Below are 25,212 nucleotides of genomic sequence, written 5' to 3'. Positions count from 1 at the left end.
AATCAAAACTACACTAAGATTTCATCTCAAATCAGTCAGAATGGCAATCATCAAGACTACAGATAACAATAAATGCTGACAGGGATGTGGGGAAAAGGTGCACTCATGCATTGTTGATGGGACTGCCAATCATACAATCATGCTGGAAAGCAGGATGCAGATTCCTCAAAAGACTAGGAATGGAACCACCATATGACCCAGCTATCCCAATCTTGGTATTTATCCAAAAGAACTAAAATCAGCATACGATAGTGATATGTGAATGCCAACATTTATAGCAGTACAATTCACAATAGCCATGTTATGGAATTAGTCCAGGTGCCCATCAACAGATGAGTGGATAAAGAAAATGTGGTACATATACAATGGAGTTTTACTCAGCCATAAAGGAGAATGAAATGTTGGCATTTGCTGACAAAGGGATGGAACTGGAGGACATCATGCTAAGTGAAATAAGCCAGGCTCAACTGTTTTCTCTAGTATGCAGAAGCCAGAGCAAAATAAAGAAATAAAAGCGTGAAGGTTCAGGGGGCAGGTGTCTCATGAAAACAGAAAGGAGATCAGTAAAATAGAGAAGGGGAATTGAGGAAGAAGGAGGAGGGCCAGGAAAGGGAGGAAATTCAGGACAAAGTGACCAAATTATGCTATGTATATAAATGAATATACCAGTGAATTCTACCTTTATATATATTTATAAAGCATCAATCACAATGAATAAAGAGATAGAAGACCATAGAATAAAGAAGGGGGACGGGGGGAGGGGAAAAGGAAGGGAAAGTAGAAGTACTAGGGATTGAAATGGAACAAATTATAGTCCATGCATATATGAATAGGTCAAAACAAACCCCACTATTATTTGTAACTATAATGCTAATAAAAACATTCTTAAAAGATGGATCAACATTAGTTTTTGATAATTTAGGCATAACCATTGAGATTTCTAGGGTAACCACCCAAATATTGAAAATCAAACCTATAATGTCAAAACTAAGTAGAAATAAAATCAACAAAGAAAAAGGAGAAAACGAAACATAAAATAGACAAAAGCAATAAACAGCACAAAATAAAACAGAGGTTTAAAGCATTTAAAGGGATGATGTTAAGATAGGCAGGCTAAGCTGTGGCGGGAAAATAGAAAACAAAAGTTATCTGTCTGAATAAAACAAAATCCTACCATATGTTTTTCCACAAGAAATACCTGAAGCACATTAAACATATGTCAAGTTTTCAAACAGGCAAAAGTATACTATATTATTTTGGAATACGTGTATAAATGGTAAGAATGCGAGTAAAATGAAGAACATCATTACCACAAAAGTTGATACGAAGCTCATTTCTTAGGAGGAAAAGTGGTGGTGTGGCTGAAGAGGAGTTCAGGGGGAGCTCTGAAAAGCAGCAGCCACACAGTCTAAAATGTGGAGCAGAACATTCCAGAAAGTGGGAAGCAGCTGCAAAGTCCCTAGGCAGGCACAAGCTGAGAGCAGGGAGAGCACCTTGTTGTCACCAGAGCTGTGAGTGAGAGGACCTGAGATCAGGGATGACATAAACAGCCAAGATCTAGAAATCTTATTTGAGATAAAAATCAGAGGCCTGGGGTTAATTTTCAGGTACCAAAAAAAGTTATGCAGAGCCCTGCCTGGTAGGGAGCCATTTCGATTTAACTCCAGGGCAGAGGAGGAAGGGGCAGGGCACTTAGGGGAAGTCCAGGTGGACATGCCTGTGCCAGGCAAGGAGTAGGCAAGGAGGGGAAATCTCAGAGGAGAGGGTGCCTGAACTGGACTTCAAAGGGATGAGTAAGTCATATGCAAGGGAAAGGGGGCACAGGGGCCCTGGGACAGAGTGTACAGAGAACTCCCAGCAGTCACATACCACCAGGCACAGCATATAAGGGAGGTACAGACAAGAAGCACTGGTGAGCCCTGTGAACCAGAGGCCACGGAGGACCAAAGGGTGGGGCCTAAAACACTTCTGCAGGTCCCCAGTCTAATTGACAGGCCCTACCAGCAAGCACATTAACTATATTATCTTGAACCCATATCCCATATTTATTTTGTCTATAAAAAAGTAAAAAGGTTGTAGGTCATTTTTATAACTTCCAGTTTAAGAATTACTTTCATAAGGTGATGGTAGAATGGACGCCATTATTGAAACACTAAGGTAACAGTATGGATATTCGTTACACTATTCTTTCTTGTACACATTGATGTTTTCCCAATTGAAGATTTGAAATTACTGAAACAACTATTAATTTGTTCCACGGAGATTAAAACTTTATTATATTTCTATGTAAATCTATGGTTTGAGTTTGGCCATTAAATCATATCTTACAGACATTTAATTAAACATTTAATAATTTTAGGGAAAACGTCCATTTGAGGTAATTTCAGAGGCCTGGGATTACTGTTCAGGTCCCAAAAGAGTTATACTCTTGGGTTTTATAAAACATGTATCCCTTGCAGTTTTTTCATTTGCTTATTTGGTGGCCTTCCAAATGAAAACCTTATTTTCAAAATGAGAAACTTGGATCTAAAACATCTAATGAAGGTACAATAAAGAGAAAAACAGGGAAAGAAAAACAAACTGCTTCTTTTTTCTTTCTCCTCTCTCTTATTTACATGCAGATATAGAAAACTAGCTGGTTGACTATCTGGATGCTTGTCTTAAAATTAAAAGCATAAATGAAATAAAACATCAAATGCATCACATCATCCAAAGCTCAAAAGAACTGCATATGGCAGTTTTAAGAATCCTCAGGATTCTTCTGCAGAGCAGAAAGGAGTTTGGAATAGAATATCACCCAAGTTCATGAGAATTTCTTGCCTCAGCAGCTCACAGGCTTTGAACAGAGAACATAGTGCTTGATTGACACACAATGCTTTCTTTACAGGCAATCGCAGGCAAAGCAAGCACTATAGGTCAGCCTTGTATAGCAGCATCTTCCAAAGCTACACACTGACTGAAGGTCGGAGGGACTTGCCCTGACTTTCCTGTGAACAAGGAGTGTGGAAATGATAAAGAATAAATAAGTGTTCATCGGATGACATCAGTTCCAATCCGGTCTGATAAATGACTGCACCAAAGGTGCACCAAACCTCTGAGCCAGTCTCCAACTCCCAGCCCTGCCCAACCCAGAGCTCCAATCAGACTCAATTCACTGCACTCTGAAGGTCCATGCAAACCTGAGGCTTTCTGAACTGAGGGTGACCTGTGAGTCACCACAACCTCCTGACACCTACACCCCTTATTCCTAGAAAATGCAATCTACTGATGTCCTTCATCCTGGCTGCCTGCCACCCATGCATGGAGAAATATTCCATACAGAGAAATTAATAAGTACACTTCCAGAGGATTATTTCACCTTCTCCTCATCCTCAAATGTCTTCCTTTCTCTCCCGCTAACTGCCAGTCTGTTTGCTATTTCCCTGGGGTGATGAACACAATCAGGAGGGACTTAGGGGCCTCTATCTACCTTCAAGCCGCCTTGTACTCTGGCTTCAGCCTGTTACCACGGATGCACTGTCGGCGTGGCATACCCAGTCCCTTCTGCCTAGGCAAGCACACAGCTCCTGACATTTCTCCCCTCAATTTTTTCCCTCTCTGCTCGATCATTCCCAATAACAAACAAACATGCCATCATTTTTCCATTCTTAAAAAATTTTGTAGCTAGGCTTGGTGGTGCTCCTGTAGTGCTAGCTCTCAGGAGGCTAAGAGGGGAGGATCACTTGAGCCTCAGAGTTTGAGACCAGCCTGGGCAACATAGAAGACCCCACACACACCCTCAACCCCATGTTCCTCCTTAATTACCCACCCTTTTTCTGAACTTTCCTTTCATACTAAACTTCAGAAGGGTTCCCATATTCATTTCTTTCTCCTCCTTTTCTATTAGGCCCTTATAGGCACAGACTTCACCCCTCTTCATCCAAACTGCTCTCAACAGGTGCCAGTGATGTCCCTCAGCTGTCACATGACCCACCACTAGTGTCAGACACAGCTGACCCTTGACGCCTGCTGCCATGGCTTCTATGCACCCATCCTCCTTCATGGTCTCCTTGATCAGCACCTCCTCAACTTCAGTCTCTAATGTGGAGTGCTGTCCTCAGACATTTTCTCCATCTCCCTTTGCTCTCTTTGTGATGGCACATGGCTCAGGGCTCACAATGCCACCTATTCACTGAGGGTTGCCATATTTATTTCTGCAGGCCACACCTCCCTGAGCTCCTCATTCATCTCAGTCAGCTGCCTGTGGCTCCCCTCCTCACTGATATCTCAATTGCCTCCAACTCAACACAACCAAAATCAAAACCCGAGCTTCTGCCAGATCTGCTCCTCCCTCATGGCTCAGTGCAGGAAGACCCCTTCCTCCCAATGCTCAAGCAAAACCAGACGATCTCATAGTACATAACCAATTTCTCAGAAAATTCTGTTTTCTCTACCTTCAAAATCCATCTGGATGTGAAATGCCCACTATCTGTTCACGTGAGCTTGCACCCACACCGAGGAAAATGAGACGACAGTGAGAGCAAAGTGTGACATCATGCTGACAGTGAGAGCAAAGTGTGAATCCAGGTAAGGTTTATGCAAGATGTCTGTGTTTTTTTGTTTGTTTGTTTGTTTGTTTGTTTTGTTTTTGCATATTGATGGCTTTATTGCACTTTCCCCATAATTAGTACTTGTTTCACAATATACTGGAACATTTGTTCAAATATTTTTTTTTCTTTGTTGTGGTTTTATTATTTGTTCTTTTTGGTTATACATGACAATAGAATGTATTTTGACATATTATGCTTACATGGAGAATAACTTCCCATTCTTCTGGTTGTACGTTATGTCGAATTACATGGATCATATATTCATATATAAACATAGGAAATTAATGTCTGATTCATCCTACTATCTTTCCTTTTCCCATTCCCCCTCCCTTCCCTTCATTCTTCTTTGTCTAATACAAAGTACTTCTATTCTTCCCTACTCCCACTTAATTGTGAGTTAGCATACACATATCAGAAAGAACATTCTGCCTTTGGTTTTCTGGGATTGGCTTATTTTACTTAGCACGATAGTCTCCAGTTCCATCCATTTCCTGGCAAATGCCATAATTTCATTTCTCTTTATGGCTGAGTAATATTCCGTTGTGTATCTATACCACATTTTCTTTATCCATTCATCTGTTGAAGGGTACCTAGTCTGGTTCCATAATTTAGTTATTGTGAATTGAGCTGTTATAAACATTGATGTGGCAGCATCACTATAGTATGTTAATTTTAAGTCTTTGGGTATATGCCAAGGAGTGGGATGAGGGGTCAAAGGGTGGTTCCATTCCAAGTTTTCTTTACACTATTCTTGAAGCTTTCTATAAATTTAAGTTACTCCAAATTTTTCAAAAAGTCAAAATGAAAGAGAAAGATTTAAGAGATAGAACCCCCAAATATAGTGCACGAATGTTGACTGAATTCTACCTGGAAAGAAATACAAACATATAAGACTTTGAGGGGAAGATAACTGGGGAGATTTGGATATGCATTAGTTTAGTATGATGTGTATTAGGATGATAATGGTGTTCTGTTTATGCAGAAGAGCATCCTCATTTTCTGAAGATTCATGCTGAAGCACAAAGTCTGACAATGTCTATGATTTTCTTTGTTCAGCAAGCAAAGCTAAAGGTAAAGCAACCTTGTCAAAATGCTAATTAATGAATGCAAGTGATGAGTATATGGTGTTCGCTAAACTATGCTTTCTTCCTTCACGTGTTTGAAATTTTTAGAAATTAAACTCTTGTTGAAATCCTGAACCTGCTCTCTGATTCTTCCACTGCGAACACCTGTGTTGAAGCCACTGGAATTCTCACCTGGATTATTGCAGTAGCCTTCTACCTGGCCTCTGCACCCACCCCACATCACTGCAGCCCATTCTGAACACATTGAGCCAACGGGATCCTATTAAAATGTTTACCAGACCACATTCCTCCTTGGTTCAAAACCTTCCAAAAGTGTCAAGTCTCAAGCAAAATACCAAAGTCTTTACTATGACCACCAGGCTTGTATGATGTGGCCACCCTCTCAGACCTCCCCTTCCACTTCTCCTCCCTCATGTCAACTCCAGACACCCTGCCCTTGCACAGGGCCAGTGCTCCTTCTCAGGGCACTTGCAATTACTCCTCCTCTGCCTGGGATAAGGTTTCCTCCACTCCTTCAGGTCTTGGCCCAAATTCTGCCTTCTCAGGAAAGACTTCCTCCATGACCCCCAAATGCTCAAGCCCAGGCCTCTGTGCATACACACACTCTTGATCTTTCAGTCCATTTTTCTTTTTCTCTATTGTACTTGAAGCCAACTGACATGCTGCATATTTTACTTAACTGTCTACTATCTTCTTCCCCAATGAAATGTAAACCATATCCATAATACAGGAATTATTGGCATAGTATGCACTCAAAATAAATGAAACAAATACATGACAAATAATCTCTGGGAAGTTATTAGACCCAAAAACATATGTTCACTCATTTGATGCTCTGGAAATATTTGCTGGGCACCTTTTATGTGCAGGCAGAGACCTAGGTGCTGGGTATATGAAAGGGACAAGATAACTCCTTCTCTGAAACAATTTACAGTCTAGCAGATAAAAATAACTATAAGTAAGAGCAATGACCTGTTGTTATTACTACTAAAGGTGTTATACAAACGAGGAAATTGTCGTTTCTACTTTGGGGAAAGAAAATGACAGTACGATGACTCCTTCAAATAGTAGGTGAGGTCACACAATTCTTAGGACCTATTTCTAGGCCTGTTCTTTACTAGGCACTCAGCATTGTGCCCAGCATAAAGTAGTCACTCAATAAACAACCACTGTGATGGGGGAGCAGGTATTTTGTCAAGCAGTTAAAGAGTGGAAAGAACATTCTAGGCTGTGGCAGGGGAAGGGCATGAGCGAAGGCCAAGGGGCAGGAAAGAACACAGCTCTTCTCCTAGGGGTACAGTCAAAGAGGCTTGAATTGTCACAAATCTTCACAAAATTCTTAGCAAAAGCTGAGACTTGTTCAAGAAGTGAGCCCACCTAGAGAAGGCCCTTGTGTGCTTTAAGTGATAATTATAGTACTACTATTAATAATCATTAGTATGGTAATAGCTAACATTTATCAGGTGCTTGCAAAGCAGGAGTTTTTTATGTGTCTGGAACAACTCTAGGGCCTCATCTTAAATTTGAAATACTATTTTAACCCATATTAAGTTCCAAGAAATTGATGTTGAGCAAGTTGGTAAGTGGCAGAAACAGACAGCACTCCTCTGTGTGCTGGTCCCTGGGTCCTCTGACATCTTGACCTAAGATGCAAACCTCCCTGTTCCACCACAAGGGCCTCATCCTGTTATTCAGACAAGAATTGTGGTTTTGAATAACATGCCACTTAAGTCAGATGGCCAGAAAACCATGCTCTCACCTCAATGTCCAAGAAGCTTTACTTTAAGAAAAGGGAAGGAGAAAATATAATTATGAGCATTATTAGTTCCTCCAACAAAAATCACCATGCCCAATCTGCCAAATAATTATATCTCCAGACATTTGGGATTTAAAAGAAATAAAACCCAGATAAGACACATGGTAGTAGTGTGTACTATCCAGTATTAAACCAGGTTGGAATAATATTTGGCTAGGAGTGGAACTCAATTTATTTAGTCAGCCTTTAATACACAGAAATCAGAATTGATCAAAAATAACTACTTTTCCTGAGCTCTTATTATGTGTTAGGCACTATCCAAGCTGCTTTCTATAAATTATTTTATTTAATCATTATAATAATTCCACTAGGTTTTTAAGATTTTAGCCCTGTTTTGCAGACAAAAACACTAAGGTTTAAAGCTGAAGTAAAGAGAGCATCCATTATCTAGAAGGAGAAGTTGTCCTATATTTCTACTTTGCACCGATACAGAACCCAGCAAATAGAATATGCTCAAAAATACTTATCAAACCATATAAACATTGAGGGAAAAAAAAAGAACACTTAAAATCATGGGTCAAGAGAAGCCCTTAGGTTTAATACACCAAAGGTATAGCCAACATTCAAGTAAAAACTTTCAGATAAAATTGAGCCATGTAAAAAATAAAATACTTTTTTTTTATTTTCCAGATAAAATAATTTTTTTAATTTTTGAATCAAGCAAATGAAAATGACACATATAAGTCCATGTCCTATCTCAGAACTAGAATCAAAAGGCACTGTAATCAGTTGAAGATGGATACATTTCAATGACTAGAACTTAAAATGGGAAAAGAAAAATTATAGATGAGAACTACCTCAATGAATAATGGAAGAAAAACAAGTGTCTCTGTTGAAAAGTCCATTTAAAAGACAACTTTGGAAGAAATTCTGTATTTGGCTACTTCTTGAGATCTGTATGGGCCCTAACTACATTCCTCATACAGCGTGTTCCACACTTGATTTCCATTTTTTTTTTTTCTGAAATACATTCACAAGAAGCTAATCTACATTGGCTAATTTTTTTAGACTTGCTGCTCTCAAATCTGCTTTGCTGGCCCACAAGCCCTCCTTTACAATGACTCACCCTGTGCCCAGGGACAGCAGCATGCTCCTATAGCTCCCTTCTAAATCGTCCTTCTCCTAAAAGGAACACTTGAGAATAGCAAATTTCTCCTTTTTATCTTTAAATTCTGTAGCACCAAGTCCCTGCTACATAATTGGTCTTCTGTAACCATCTGGGAAATTGAAGTGAATTAAGTCCTGAAGGTACATAATTTGTTCCAGATTTTCTGGAAAACTCTGGTTTCAAATTTTCACTTGTCCCCAGAAACATTCAAGCCCATTCATGCTTTCCTAACTGCATGTCCTGGTTCTGTTTTTTGTTAGTGCTTGTTCATTTTTCCCTTGTTTTATGTTTTTCATGTTGGACCTTCATTGCAGAGGGCTGAGTTAATGGCATGCTACCAGGCTTCATGGGTCCCAACCCTAATTCTCTTTTTTGTGGTATAGCCAATTGCGAGAAAATAACTTAATTTGGCTTTATTTCCTTTTCCTTTGGAAGTTTGTAGTGAGGAGAGGGAGTAGAAAAGGCCATGTTGCTGATTCTCTGCTCACATTATCCTTTCCAGAAGATGAGATAAAGGCTGACAGACAGACCACACAGGGGCAGGAGAGTGTCTGCTCCAAACCACCTTTTATATATCTACTTATGACAGATTTATGTTCAGTGAGCAAGGTTTTTCACACACACACAAAAAAAGATTTCCACACTTACATTGCTGGTGGAGTTGCAAATTGGTGTGGATACTCTGGAAAGCAGTGTGGAGAATCCTCAGAAAACTTGGAATGGACCCACATTTTGACCCAGTTATCCCACTCCTCAGTTTATACCCAAAGGACTTAAAATCAGCATACTACAGTAACACAGCCACATCAATGTTTATAGCAGCTCAGTTCACAATAGCTAGATTGTGGAACCAAACTAGATGCCCTTCACCAGATTAATGGATAAAGAAACTGTGGTATACATACACAATGGAATATTATTCAGCCATAAAGAAGAACAATATCATGGCATTTGCAAATAAATGGATGGAATTGGAGAATGTCATGCTAAGCAAAATAAGTCAATCCCAAAACACCAAAGGCTGAATGTTTTCCCTGATAAGTGGAGAATGATATATAATGGGGGTGGGGGGGTGCGGAGTGAGAGAAGAATGGGGGAACTTTAGACTATGTAGAAGGAAATGAGAGAGAGGCAGGTATGAAAAATGGTGGAATGAGACAGACATCATTACCTTATGTACATGGATGATTAACAAATGTTATGAATCTACATCATGTACAACCATAGAAATGAAATGATGTGCCCCATTTGTGTACAATGAATCAAAATGCAGTCTGTAAAAAATTAAAAGATAAATAAAATTTTTTTTAAAAAAAGATTTCAAACCTAGTTGTACATTGGCTTGAGGCACTGATAATATAAAGCCAGTTCCATTCTTAAATGTGACAAGCAGGTAGGAAACAAAAGATTTCTAGGAAAGTAGGCAAAGTAAGCACACCATGGAGCAGAAGGGCAGGTGGCCCTTGATATTCAGAGGACACAGCCTCAGCTGGGCAAGTAGGGCTCAAGCTGCCTGTTGGCTTCCCGTCCCTCTTTACCTGCTCCAGGCTGCTGGGAGTTCTCCAAACACACCATATTCTTCCAGTGATTTCCACTCCCTGGAGCAAACTTCAGCACCCTCCTGCTCACTCTCCATCTGGCCACTAAAATCATTCTTGAAAATTCAGACTGTCATTCCTCAGAAAGCCCCTTCCCCTGCTTCCCTCCCCACCTTAGCCTTCCCCAGAACTATCAGAAAGATACAGTTGGGTCTTCTCTATCAAAGTCAATCTGCTGGTCCTAGCTGGTCAAACCAGCTCTAAAAGTCCAAACAACTGGTTCCTTCAGTAGATATCTACTGTGGTCTTACGAAGCACCAGGCATCATGGGAACAAAAAGATAACCGAGATCCAGGACTAGAACTCAAGGTGTTAACAGGTTAACAGCAGAGATAGATACAAGTAGTGAAAACAGCAAACCTCCAAGTGCTCCAGCAGAGAGCAACTGGAAGTACTTTAGGTATGGCAAGGAGAAAGCAACAAGGGAAAGGACAGAGAGAGGAGACTATGATGTGCAAAGAAAACACCAAAATGGCCCCATTTCTGCTTTGAATGCAGTTACATACAGAAATCCTGAGTTTTCACTAACACTATGCAGTCGAAATAACATAAGCCCTGAATGCAGGCAGAGCTGGGTGCGAATCCAAGCTGTGTTGCTTAATAGCTGTGTGGTGTTGGGTCAGGTACTCCACCTCTGCAGTCCCTTCATGGGTAAGGATTTTTAGGACCTAACATGTTACACAGGGTTGTTGTCTAGATGAAGAGGCCCCATCACTGTACCCGGAATATGACACATCCTCAGTTCATCTTTTTGCCCTCTTTTCTCAATGTTTATGTCTCATTAAGTGCCCACTTATATGTGCAAGAAAACCTACTATTATTTAATATTCTAAAGCTGAAAATATGCAATTGCAGGACACCTGTGGCTAATAAAGCGGGTACCATAGGAATTAACAGAACCTTAGAGAATTCAGCAACATGGTCAAGACCAGAGCCTTTAACGCCAATTCTGTTAACCTTGACCCCAAGCGTGTTGTGGTGCATAGCATGTGTGATGCCCTGCCAATCGTCTCATTCACAATACGTGCTCTGCAGGAACCCTTTCACAGAAAGGCACCTGTCAGTGTGAAATTCCTTGCTAAGTGTAACAGAACTTGAGCTAGATTGTGAGCCAGGAATACTTGATTTTTACCCTCAAATTTGTTCAAGATTGAGTGTAGCCAATAAATATTACATTTAACGGCTAACTCCAAAGCCATGCTGGCCTCCTGAGGCTGACCAGACTATCCCAGCCCCAGGATAGGCAGCCTCGCTGAGGCCAGCCCCACTGAGTAGCAGCCTTTGTTCCTCCCTCCCTTCTGGTAGAGGCAAGCTGTGTCCTTCTCAGGATCACCTGGGCAAATTTTAAATCTCTGTGGTTCAAAGACATTCGCTGTGTGTTCTGACATTTCTCATGCGGTGCCTCAAAAGCCTTGGCTTCGGCAGGCACCACATGCCTCGCTCCCTGCCAAAGTAGGACACCTTTCCTCTTCCACTTCTGTCACGCTGCTACACAGCAAGTCAGCGGCGCTCGGGCTCTGAACTCACACTGGATTTGCATCTTTTTCTCACGTGTGCGCAATGCCCAAATCGACAGTCCTGCAAATCCTCATGGATTCTGCCTCTTTTGGGTTCCACAGAATAAAAGAGCTTCATTTGCTACTGAAAACCTGTTCCTGCATCTTCTTGAATCGCTCCTCCCCAAATGACAAAAACCAGAGCTACCTCTTCTAGGCGAGGGGGCTGTAGCTCTGAGGGGCCCCACTGTTGATGCAGGGTTGTGACAGACTCATCACTATTGGCTGCTGCTTATGTTACACCAACAGTCACTGGGCCCTTACTGGGTGCAAGCCACCGGTCTATACATCTGAACTCATTTAGTGCACAACCACCTTATGAGGTAGACCCTATTTATATGCATATTTTACAAATAAAGAAACTAAATCCCAGGATGGCATAACAACTCTTCCAAATACTATAGGACTTCATGTAAGAGAAGATTTGAACTCAGATTGCCGGTTCCACGGCTCACCCCTTCGCTACTACTCTGCACCAACAGTCCTGCTTTATATAACCCTGCTATCAGGCTTGTTCTGACAATGTGAATGTCTTCCACTATAAGAAGAACACAGATTTCTTATTTGTTTATGAGTGATTTCATATGCCAAAAGCACTAGGTGAATTCAGAAAATTGCACTGGACTGAATAGAGTGGCCTGGGAACACACACACACCCCACATGTGTCATAAGCCACACCCATCTACGCTACAACCTTCCCTCTGATTTCTGATCATCCTGTCTCTACCACTTCACAATAACTCACAAGCTGCACCCCCTCCAACATTGTTACGAACTGAACTGTGAAGTCCCAATTTACATGTTGAAACCCTACCTCTCAAAGTGAACATACTTGGAGAGAGAGCCTTTAAGAAGGTAATTAAGGTTAAATAGGGCCATAAGGGTGGGGCCCTAATACAATATGATTAGTGTCCTTATAAGAAGAGGAAGGGACTCCAAGGATGCTCACCCAGAGGAAAGGCCAAAGAAAGAGACTTAAGACAGAAACAGACCCAACAACACTTTGATCTCAGATTTCCAGCCTCCAGAATTGTCAGAAAATTAATTTCTGGTGCTTAAGGCCACCCAATCTGTGTTATTCTGTTCGGTCAGTCCTGGAAAACCAGCAAACCAACACCAAGTTCTACAAGCAAACTTCAGGTCTTTTTTAAGAAAAACTGCCATATTTATTAGAGTATAAAAAATATTTCTTAAACAGCACATATAAAACCAGGCTACTGTTTTTATTAGGCTCCTGTGAGCATGCACTATGTGTGTGGGACTACCGAAGTTTTTGAGTGTTATGCTCCTAACTCATTTTTCTCACAAGCCCTCTTTTATTTTGTTTCATTAAGTAATTTTGCACAGTATGAGGAATGGAAAGCCTAGAACAACACAAATGACTGCTGCTGCTAAGAGGTAAGCTACTTAGCAGTACCAAAGATGAAGCATAAAACATAATGAGCCCACAGTCTTCCTCAGGACCCTGAAGAGGCAGCTCTGGTAAAAGTGTAACTGCAGAAGTGCCGGCGGGAGGCACAGGCACACACACTGTAAATATGTGCATGTTTTTGTGGACACATATGTAAGATGGCACTGTGAGTTCAAAACATTCAAGCATTTATTTCTGGGTAGTAGGCTGTGGAGTAATTTCTCCCCAATTTTTTGTGAACATTATACATATTCTTATACATCCTTTCAAATCAAAATCAATTTTAATGATTTGCATGACAATTCTAAAATGGAAACAAATAACTTTTAAAGTAGATTAAACGAAAAAGAGAAATGGTAAACAGGTCCCCAAAATGGCAGCAGAGTGTTAATGGAGAACATGAGGGCTTAATAAATGTGGTCAATCCTCTATCCATATTCTCTTTATCACCATCAAAATCCATGTTAGACAAAATTATTGGGAAATTATTGTGAAAAAGTTCTTAGAAATTTAGAATCTAAGGAAAAACTGACCCATCAAATGTGAGCACAGCACAAAAGTATATAATATGCAGTCAGCTTGACCAAGGTATGGCCTGTCTGATATTTTTAGCAAAAATCTGTTTTCTTTAATTAGCCAGTACACATGAATGAGAAGCCTAGCCATATGCCATCCAAGAATGTGAGAGTCTTGATCTAAATGGAAAACCTGAGTTCCCTTGCCACAGATGGCAGGTCTAGAATAGAAAGAGGGAGCCAGACTTGAAAAGCATATTCAAGGCAAGAGTAGACTGTCCGCAGTCCAGTTCATCAATCTTCAGAACTTCTGTCAAGAAGATGATGCTGCCTTGAAGATACTAATAGCTTCAGGGAGCACCAGGTAACTGCACACCCTAGGAATGCTGAAGATTGGCACAGCATTCTAGATCCTTCTAAAGTTTCTATTACATGGTAGTACTCCGAGATGTAGCTGACTCTGCCTGGCATGGTAAGAACAAATTCTCTTTCTTGAATGCTGAAAGAACCACCAATAGCATTATACCACCTAGACAGAGCTCAGCAGACTACAGCAAATCCAGGCAGCCACAGGTTTCTGTATGGCCCACAAGTTAAGAAGCGTTTTTATATTTTTTAATGATTGAAAATTTTAAAACAATAAATACTTCATGACACAAAGAAGGATGCATTCAAATTTCAGTATCCATAAAGAAAGTTTTCTTGGAACTCAGTCACTCACATTTGCATTGTGCCTGGCTGCTTTTGTGATGCACCAGCAGAATTGTAATAGTAACGAAGTCAACTATGGTCTAAAATATTTTACTTTCTGACCATTTATAGGACAAGTTTACTGACCTCTACCCTGAAGTTAAAACTGACCTGAATACAACCCACAGACTTAAAAGTGCTTAAAATAACAGTCTTGAACGCTAAGATATTCACTGAACAATAAGTAGGTCTCTGTGTGCTTTGGGTGACAGCAGGTGTTCACCAATCCAGGGACAATTTTTCCAACAATGGGCAAATGTCCAGTCCCATCACCATGACAACAAAAACACAGCTCAACCCTGCACATTTCAAGAACTAAGAGACAGTTCTCCAATTTTCTGATTTTTTTTCCCAGACTTACCAACAGCATCTAAACATGGCTGATCACATACCCCAATACTGAAATAAGGAAGATGTCATTGTTCTGGAAGACAATACCTTCTCAAACACTGCAGCGATCTTCGGGAGAATTTTGGGAATGAATTGTGTAAAAGATGCTGAGCTCATGTTCTGATAGAGAAAATAATCAAAATTGAGCTTCTTCTCTAGCAAAACATCACCTCTCCTGAGCATAGAAGATATGAAAAGAGTTTACAAACACTGAGTTAGTGTCTGTGCAATCAAACTGGGTATGGACACCTGGTGAAGATATTCTCCACATAATTTCCTCTAATCAAGGACTGATCTGAAGTTAAGGGATTTGAGAGAGTCGACTGCTGGTTTCCCGCACAATCCCACGCCCATTCCTCTACCCAATCATCAGGGTCTACTTCCTCTAAAGTCACAAGACAGCAGTTGACTTACCCAAGTAAAAACCGCTATTTGGACTCACAGTGCCTGTACAGGTGGCATGAGGGCACCTGGTTAAGCCACTGACTTGTCACTGATGTACTGTCCTGATTTCAGTGATATCATAAATTCAGACAACCATGGAACTTCTGTGCAGAAATAAGACTGCCAAAGGTTTTGCCATTGTCCAGAAGGGTCTAAATACAGAAGCATATGTGGGTAGTTTTAATCCACATAAACTCTAAAATGGAATGCCTGAAGAAAGGGGATCTTGGGCCCTCATCTTATATAACATAAAGCACCATAACTTCAGTGCCATATGGGGAAAAGTTCAGTTCAAATAAATCAGTGACAATCGGTGATATGCAAATATTCCTTACCCTCCACTTCGAGGTTATCATATGGAATTCACACTTCCAGGCACCTGGATATTGTTTAAATGAAAGCCATATATAATATTTACTCTCTGACATGTGCTATTAAACATGCTGCAGGATATTAAAAAAAAAATGAGATAAGGAAGTCATTTATTCTAACATCTCTGCCTCTTCCTGCTTCATCCTGCAGATATTTTTTATTATAGATATAACTTATTTTATATGGTCCTAAATGACAAAACATACAGCTCCGAAGCAGCTGTTAGAAAAGTATGGCAAAGCTTCAGCATGATCCCAACCAGCACTGGCTTCCATTCAGAATCCGTTTCTCCAAAAATGTCTCACGTGACATCTCATTGTCATAATTACTTCACTCTCTCTTGAAAAATCTCTATTTCAGTTGCCAATAAGGATTTAAATGCTGCTGGAAGAAATAGTCATCAAAAGTGACACAGCTTTGAATGACTGACATCAAGCGAGAGGGAAATAAATCACATCAGTGTTTCTGTGCATTACTCACCAAACGTTGTTCTTCATTAGATGGGTGTGCCAAACACTAGGCGTGTTGGCAGATGTTTACCAGCACTATTTGGCATGCCTACCGGCGCTATTCCACACCAACGAAAGATGAAACACAATTCTCCTGAAAGGACCCTTCATATTTTGGTATTATAGTTATAACCCCTAAATTTGTATGTAGTTATAACCCCTAAATGTCCTGCTCTCTAGCTTGATTTGTAGTATTTCTAAGTAAAAAATCATCTCTCTTTTTAACCAGCAAGGTGTGTCAGATGCACTTGGGACATTTCATAAATAAATAAATAAACAAGCAAATACACAAACATGTCCAGATCCTCATCTGTGTCATCTTACTGAATCAGACTCTCTGGGGTGGGACTTGGATGTGTATGAAATACTTTCCTGGTTAAGAACAATGATTCTAGATTATTTTTATAGGTAAAAGACTATGTCACATACATGTACTTACATAAATTGACATAATTCTTCTTTATCCCTGTATTTTTCTAAATATTCTTCTTTGAAACCAATTCCTTCCTCTGAATTTCTTTTTTTGTTTGTTTGTGTTTTTGAGACAGGGTCTTGCTGTTATCCATGCTGGTCTTGAATTCAAGTGATCCTCCCACCTCAGCTTCCTGAATCACCAGGATTATACAGCACCACACCCAGTACTATCCTTTGAATTTCTTCATTAAAATTGCCATGGAGATTTTCAGAATCAGTTAATTTGCCTACAAAAATTTTATGCTAAGTTAGTGTATTGGCACTCTTCAGTTGTGAGACCAAGTGGCAACTGAGATCAGCTACTCCTTCCAGAACAATGCCATTTTAACATTCAGTCATTTAACAAATATTTATTTAGTAGAGTCTGTATGTTATAGCAAAGGTGAAGAAGAATGGACGAAGAATATGGCATGGCCACTGTGTTCTTCAATGAATACTTATGATAAAACTGGTAGAAACAGCCAGGTTAAGAATAGTTAAGTCATCACATAATCACATATGATTCAATTTTAAATCATACTTGTAATAAGTACTCAGAGGAATCAGGAGAAGTTGTGCTTACTCCAGACTCAGCAGTTAGGCCCTTCAGAGAGGGCCTGAGAATTGACGGATGGGTAAAGCATAAATGCGTGGGGCAGAGGAAGTGGGGGTTCCATGTTAGGAACACTGCACAAACCAAGGGAGAAGTAAACACGTCATGTACAGTAAAGACACAGCCTTCTGGAGGAAGAGGTCACTGAAGTGACTGACATTAAACATGCAAAAGCCAGAATCTGGTTATTGGCTAAGTAACCTAATATTTATCCTAGAGTTGTAAATTAATCATCAAGGTTTTTTTTAAAGCAACAGAATGTGGAGACAGTGGTATTTTAGGACACTGTGGGAGAGGGTAGCAAACAAAATGCATATGAGTCTGAGGGATAATAAGGAAACTTTTGGGAGTCATCAGGATCTGTGTCTTGGTGGGGGGTTTACAAAGAATTAATGGAACTCAGTGGCTGATTGGTTTGGGTTTCTAGCCTATTTGTCATGAAACACAGGCATATGGACAACGGGAGAAGAGTAGAAGTAAATCAGAGTTGCAGTAGAAGCATCTGCCCTGAACACATGCCTCTGGAAGAAGATGGTTAGAGGAGACCATTTCTATACAGAGAATGGAAGGTAAAGAAACACAAGAGGTTGACAGCTGAATATGGAGAAGCAGCACATCAAAGATCACAGGAGAAAGGCAGACTAAATAATGCAAACAAGAGTTCTTGGAAAGAGAAGAATCTACTGGCAACCCAGAAGCCAAGGAAGAAGAAAATGACAGAACAAGAGTTCATCAACACCATCTCATGCAACAGAGCAGCTGAAGGCCACTGGCACTGACCCAGGAGTCCCAGCTACCCCACCTGCCTCCAACCCATAGCTGATCTTTTTTTTTTTTTAAATCTTCATTACTGAATGGACATACCAATCACCTATATAATTATTTTTAAATATCTATCATCAACTCAGATTTTGGTCTTATCTTTTTGACACTTTGATAATAAACTTGAGGTAGAAGATCACAGTGTATCCTTTTTATACTGCTCCCTCCCCATCACTGTGACTACAATTGCCATGCCTCTAGCAATCTTTTGTTTTGGGGTTTTTTTTTTGTTTTTTTTTTTTTTTTGCGGTGCTGGGGATTGAACCCAGGCCCTTGTGCTTGCATGGCAAGCACTCTACCAACTGAGCTTTATTCCCAGCCCTTGAAATATTTTTAATTGAATGTAACTATGACTATCCTTTTTATTGGGATACATAGGTCAAGAATAGTTGCAGTCAGGGAAGAGACACAGGTATGAGTCCAGTGTTGGCCTTTGCTACTCAAATGTGGTCCACTGGGCCAGCATCATCATCGACTGCAAACTTGTTGTAAATTCAGAATCTCAGTTGCCATTCTAGACCAAGTAAATCAGAATCTAACAAGACCCCCAAATGACTGATGCCTATGTACATTCATATTTGAAAAAAAAAAAAAAGTTTATAAAGTCTGTATAACATAAAAGGGGCTAGGACTGAATTACCAAAGAAGTTAGTTGGAGGAGGGGAAGAGGGCCCATGACTTTGAGCATGTGGGTATGTCCCAAGGCCTACTTCACCCCTCCTCAGACCTATGGCTCAGTGGTGGAGCCCAGGCCTTTGACATATGCAGCAGGACCGGGTCAGGAAGCAATTCTGGCTTTTGATCATGAGCCCAGATACATAAATCCTTTCATAAACTACTGCTAAGTTTAAATATAGGAAGGGTTTTGCAGATTGTAACTATGATTGTTTTTCTGCATTTTATAAATATTCTGACCTCTAAACATTCTATTTAAATTCTATATATTTACCCAGGCTTAGGAATTCTGACTCCCATTAATTCTCCTATAACATTAAGTTTCCCTCTAAGTATAGATTTGCTAAAATGCCTTTTTTGCCTTCAATCTAAAAATGAAACTCTCAACCCAAATGGAAAGGACCTAAAATTAAGAAACCTATACTGGCAGCACTATTGTTAAATGAACAGGTGTCATGGAAAAGGTTCCTAAAGAAAGAACTGTTGAATAAAGTAATAGTCATATTCTAAAAGGTGAAGACCAACTGGGGTACTGACTTCCAAGGCAGTTTCCTGTTGTTGGGGATGTGCTCAAACTTCAGTATTTCTTCCTCTGATTTTTCCAAAGTATACTGAGTATCACCATCTGAAGATACCACTATGCTAGAAGAGTTCTATGTGGTTTTATTATTTCTAACAGCTTTACTGACACATAATTTATACATCATGAAGTTCACATTTCAGAAATGGATGAGATTCTCATTCCATCCCCTACCTTGGAGCAATGCTTCATTAAACTCACCCAGAATATGGCCATTTCTTAAATCTTCAGCAATGTAGGACATTGTTATAATCCTCTGATGATATATTCTAATATCTCAGTTTTTATCAGTGGAAAAATGTCTTGACCAAATACCTTCTTAAAATTCAAACTATCAGCTTCTATAAAAGTAATGACTTGTAATACTATATTTCAAAGATGTCTGGTTTAAAATACCATGGAAGGCCCTTGCAATCTACTTATTTTGCAGGAACTGTTAGGGAGCAAACTTTATTTACTGTGTTCAAAGCAGAAATCTCAAATCTTACAAGGAACAGTCCCCCTCTTTTTCCTGAACTACTTTCTAGTAGATGACAGGTATTATAAGGGCTGTTGGTAACCTGTGTGAATCTGTTATTCTTTACCTGTGGGCTGGCATGCAGACTAAGGCAGGTTTTTCTTTCAAGGAAAAAAAAAAAAAAAAAAAAGCTACTCACATGCTCTCACAGAACCTGGTCAAGGTGCTGGGCTTCTCTTGGTTGCGTCGTTGTCGAAACCAGCGCTGAATGCTTCGGACATCCCAGTCCAGTTGCTTGGAGAGGCCCTCTAATCTCTTCTCATCGGGATGCTATAAAACAAGTTGCCAGGAAAATAGTTTTCAATACCCTTTCATTTTCTTAAAACAGATCTGTCCTTGTGTATGTTAGGGTTTTAAATTTTTTCCCTATTTATATCTGCTACTGAAATTTCTGTATTTACCACTGAGAATCTAGGCCTTCCATTAGCAGAATGAACAGAAATAACCAAGAGGTTACTCATTATGAAATAAGATGGTAAAATATGAATCTTGCTCTAATGCTTGCACTTCTCCTTATCAGCAATGCACTTTCTAAGAGGCAACCCAGATTCGATGAACAGCCAACGAGCTGAGTCAGCTCCATCAGCCTTCAAGGGAAGGGAGTCCAGTGAAGAACTTGCCAAGAGGCATCATTCAAATATTTCACTTTCTGGGGGGGAAATGTTATACATACCTATCACATATCTGGATAATGTAGGATACACAAAAAGCACAGAAAAAAACCCCAAATACCTAATGTCCCATTTCTACTCCCCTCTTCTTCCCCATTCTTCACACATTCCTCTTCTGTTCATTTTCTCAGTCATTCCTTTTGACCACATCCCACATCAAGGCTTTTACTAAGACTATTATGCATTACCTGAAGAAGTAAACTAGGTGGAGAAGACAGAGTTGGCCCTGAAATGACAGGTATAGGTTCAATTCCTCTACTCCACTGACCTCTCTGAGCATCTGTTTCCTCATTTACAGAAATAAGGGTTGAGGACAGGGGCTATAGCTCAGTGGAAGAACACTTGCCTAGCATGCACAAGGCCTTGGGTTTAATCCCTGACACTGTTAATAATAATAACAACAACAACAACGACAACTTTATCAGCCTAAATGGGATTATGGTAAGAACTAAATTTGAAAATGTGTATAAAACTGGATGTTAGTTTTTTTTCTTTTCTCTCATCTCTCTTCAATGTTAAGAGAGCATCCTGCCAACAATCATATGAATGTGACCTGATGTACAACAAAAGCAGCCAAGTGAGCTCCATTTCTCTATTTATTCTATTTTTGCTTTGATATTCATGATCAGGGAATATAATCAAAAGGGGAGGAGGAGAAGGCAGTCTGGCCAGCTCTCAAGTTTTAAGTGTGGAATGTACATACGACACCTTTCTAAAAGCATCTCGAGTAACTCAAGGGGTTTGTGTTCCCCCCCCAGAGTTCACCTGTTGAAACTCTAATCTCCAATGTGATGGTATTAAGAAGGTAGCCTTTGAAAGATTAGTGCCCTTAAATGAAGACCCGCCAGATGCTGGCCCACCTGCATGAGTACTCTCTCTCTGTCCCTCCCTCCCCTTCCTCCCTTGCTATATGAGGAGGAAGCCTTTCACCAAGCACTGGACCATGCTGGCACCCAGAGCTCAGAACTCCACCCGCCAGAACTTTGAGGAATAAGTACATGTTGCTTAAGCCATCCAGTCTGTGGTATTGTGTCATGGCAGTGTGAACTGATTAAAATAGTCAAGACACCCAGAAAACACGCCGAGTGGACTCAGGGTACAAAATGTTATTTGCCAACTTTCCATTGGCATGTGCCTGAGCCCGTTTTCATAGTTATGATACCACCTACAGTCTCATGTCTTTCCTAATCCAAAATATCAAAAGAAAAAAAAACCCTCCAACACCACACCTTGGCTATAACATTTCCCTAGAGAAATTCATTTTTAATTTCAATCTATTTTCTAATTTATTAATAGAAACAATATTACCATGGCTCACAAATGTAAAACTGCCCAAAGTTTTACCTTCCACTTTGTTCCTGTTCTTTTCATCCCTCCTTTCCTAACAGGTAACCACAGTTATTTAATCAGTTTCTTTCCAGTTATTTTGCAGAAGTAAAAGCAAAAGTGAAAATGCATTCTTATATTCCCCTTCATTACACAAATGGTCACACAATGGACTCTGTGCTAGACCTTGGGTTTTACATTTTACAAATATTTCTGTATCAGTATACAGAAAATGCCCTCATTCTTTTGAAGAATGGTAGAGATGTCCTATAATTTGCTTACTCACTGTACTATCAACAGACATTTAGGTAGCATCCAAACTATAAACAATGCTGAAATAAATAAGCTTGCCACGGGTCATTTTGTACAAGTCTGTCTGTGGGATCTCTTCCTGAAACCAAAAGTTGTTGATCAAAGGCATCTGTAACTTGTTTCCCTATTGAGAAAGTACTCTCACTGGTGATTTTATCAACCTGAATTCTCCAAGCAGAAGTATCCATTTCTCAAGTCTCCTCAAAGACCAAGATGTCAAGTGTTTTTATTTTTTCAACCTGATATATAAAAAACAGTACCCTGGTGTTGTTTTGATTGTTCCCTTTTATGAGACAAGCATCTTTTCATATGTTTTAAAAAATCATCTGCATTTCACTTTTTCCTAAAGAATATGGTCATATCTTATGGCTTGATTTTTTTTTAATCTGTTGGGATTTTCTTCATTGGTTTGTAGGTTTCTTCATTTATTAGGGTGGTTACACCCTTGTCTGTACTATAAGTTGCATACTTTTTACGAGTATGTCATTTGTATTTTAGAATTTGCTGATGTTGTTTGTTTATTTTTTATTTGTAAATGATTGCTAAATACAATAGTTTCTAAATTTGGAGTCATAATCAGAAAAGCCTTCTTCATTCCAAATGTTATTAAAACTCTCCCAGGCTTCCATCTAATGCATTCAGGGTTTTGGTACATTCACATTTTTACTGCATTTAGAATATATATGCTGGCATTCAGTGTGAGTTACAAATCTACCTTTCTTTCCAGGTGGCTACCCTAAATCCCAATATCATCACTCACATTTTTCCCACTGAAAAACGGACCTACTCTTCTACTGGTCTATTGTTCATGTGCCAGTCACACGCAGTTTTCTTGGAAATCTTTGTTTATTTTTCTATGTGAGCATTAGAATTAAATTATCTATTTTCAAAACCAACAAGTGGTCAGACAAGCAAACGTGTTTGATTTTTTAAATAAACCATACCAATTTCTTAAATTAACATAGGGTGAATTAACATCACTATTCAATTTGTTTTTTGTGTCCATCAAGAATGTTTGAAAACTTTCCTCATACAGGTCTTACACATACCTTGTTGTTTATTCCTGTGGATTTTTTTTTTTTTTTTGCTTGTTTCTATTGTAATAAGATGCTTTCCTATAATCTTTTCTGTTTCTTGTTTGCATATTTATGAAAGTCACCGAATTTTGTTTACTAGTTTTGTATTAAAATTTCGTGTTGTTTTTGGTATTTTTTAAATGAATACAATCACATAGCACATTACTGAAATATAAGATCCATATTCAAAGAAACATTTCAATATCTTTTTTCATCAATACCTAGGTTATAGTGGAACTCATTGACTACATCTTCAAATAGCAATAGTTTTGCCTCTTCATAATTTTCAGGAACTTTTTTTCTTTTACCTATGTGCTAGGTCAATGTAAATGTGGCACAACACAGAACAATAGTTATAAGACACATTCCTATCTTTTCTGGACTTTAGTGGAAATACCTTTAGTTTTCTCATTAAGCAAGAGGCCAGACTGGGGACTGAGATACAAACGTATTTGTCATGTAAAGCACCTCTCCCTAGTCAGATAATTTTATTTTAATCAAAAAGATGGTAGGATTCAGCAGCCATACAGTATCATGTATTTTTTTTTTTTTCTCCTTAGGTGTTTGTTTGTTTGTTTGCAGTGCTGGGGACCAAACCCAAGACAAGCGCTATAACAACTGAGCTGTAATCCAGCGCACCTTAGATGTATTAATATGGTGAATTACATGGATATTTTAAAAATATTCAATACAGGGAGGGCCTTGGAATCCGAGAATAATCTCTATTTTGTAATGGCAAATAATTCTTTTAATGTGTTCCCATCATTCAGCTTTCCTCATTAAAAACTAGATCCTGTTTGCTAAACTTTTATTTAAAAATTTTCATTAATATTAGTCAGTATATGGTGTCTAGATCATTTGGGAGGGAGGCTGAGATCCTGGTTTGGGAGGGAGGCTGAGATCCTGGTTTGGGAGGGAGGCTGAGATCCTGGTTAGGCTTTGATATAAATGTTTTAGTGCCACATCAAAAGACAACTGGATGGTTTTTCAAATTTTCTGTGCTATGATAGATTTTAAGAGAATTAAACAGCCTTAAAGGAGATGTTAGAATTCTTTTGCAAGACAGATATGTTAATTTGCTTGACTATAGTAACCATTTCGCTATGTATAACAAACATGGATATGTTGTATATAGGAACCTATTTTGATATGAATACCTTAAATATGTACAATTTAAAAAGGGGAAAGGACAAATATAATGTCTGATACTATTAGGTGTGAATTTAGGCATTCATCTATCTTAGCAATGCTAATCATCTGAGTAAAGAAAAAACATGCTTACATGCTCTAATGTTTTGAGTGAATAAGAAGAAAGAAAATTCTTTTGTTAGAGCATCTGAGCTACATACATTTTTGCAATTGTGTTTTTTAAATTTGATCCTTTTTTTTTTTTTTTTTTTTTTTGTGGTACTGGGGACTGAACTCAAGGCCTTGTGCTCACAAGGCAAGCACTCTACCAACTGAGCTATATCCCCAGTCCTTAAATTTGGTCCTTAGACACACACACATACACACATACAGAGGGAGAGAAAATTATGATTTTTCTAGAATAATTATTTTGTCATAAAAAGATATTTTTATTACTGACTTAAGTAAGTTCATTGATGGATGATGAGGCCAATGTCTGGCATGGCACACATGGGTAAAGTGGTACAGTAAGTAGGGTGAAGGTCCAGACCACTCCCAGCAAGTCCTCACCCCCCAGCTCCCTATACCTTATTGCAAATGTAAGAATAATTTCCATTTTATTCAAGTTTTTCCATTTTGTTTTTCCAGTTAAGAGCAATATACACTCAATTTTTCTCTGCTTCTGTTGGTTATCAATTATTATATCACTATTTGTGCTTCCCCAATCTTTTTGCTTTACAGGACTGACTTTCTGTTAAGAAAAATTAAATCAGTGAAATGCTTTCAGATTAAAATTTCTTAATTCGACTGTTTTGCTAACTCATTAATTCTGGCTTTTACTTTTATTATCTCTGCCTTTTGCTTATCTCCATTTATTTTGTTGTTCTATTTCTAA

At 39.2% G+C, this 25,212-nt stretch overlaps 1 protein-coding gene across 3 annotated transcripts in view; it reads right to left on the bottom strand.

Moving 5' to 3' along the window:
• CERS6 (ceramide synthase 6) overlaps positions 1-25,212 on the bottom strand; it is a 270,735-nt gene that overhangs the window by 158,378 nt on the left and 87,145 nt on the right. For all 3 annotated transcript variants that reach the window (XR_013762562.1, XM_079131867.1, XM_079131868.1), the window contains exon 3: positions 19,944-20,074. Coding sequence is in view for 2 of the 3 variants with exons in the window: in XM_079131867.1 (XP_078987993.1) it covers positions 19,944-20,074 (131 nt within the window). In the remaining variant the exon portion in view is untranslated. The remainder of the gene's footprint in view (positions 1-19,943; positions 20,075-25,212) is intronic.

The sequence above is a fragment of the Sciurus vulgaris genome (genome assembly GCF_902686455.1).
Source record: "Sciurus vulgaris genome assembly, chromosome: 3".
Classification (NCBI taxonomy): Eukaryota; Metazoa; Chordata; class Mammalia; order Rodentia; family Sciuridae; genus Sciurus; species Sciurus vulgaris.
Note: the sequence above shows the minus strand (reverse complement) of the source record. Positions and strands in the feature narration are given on the sequence as shown.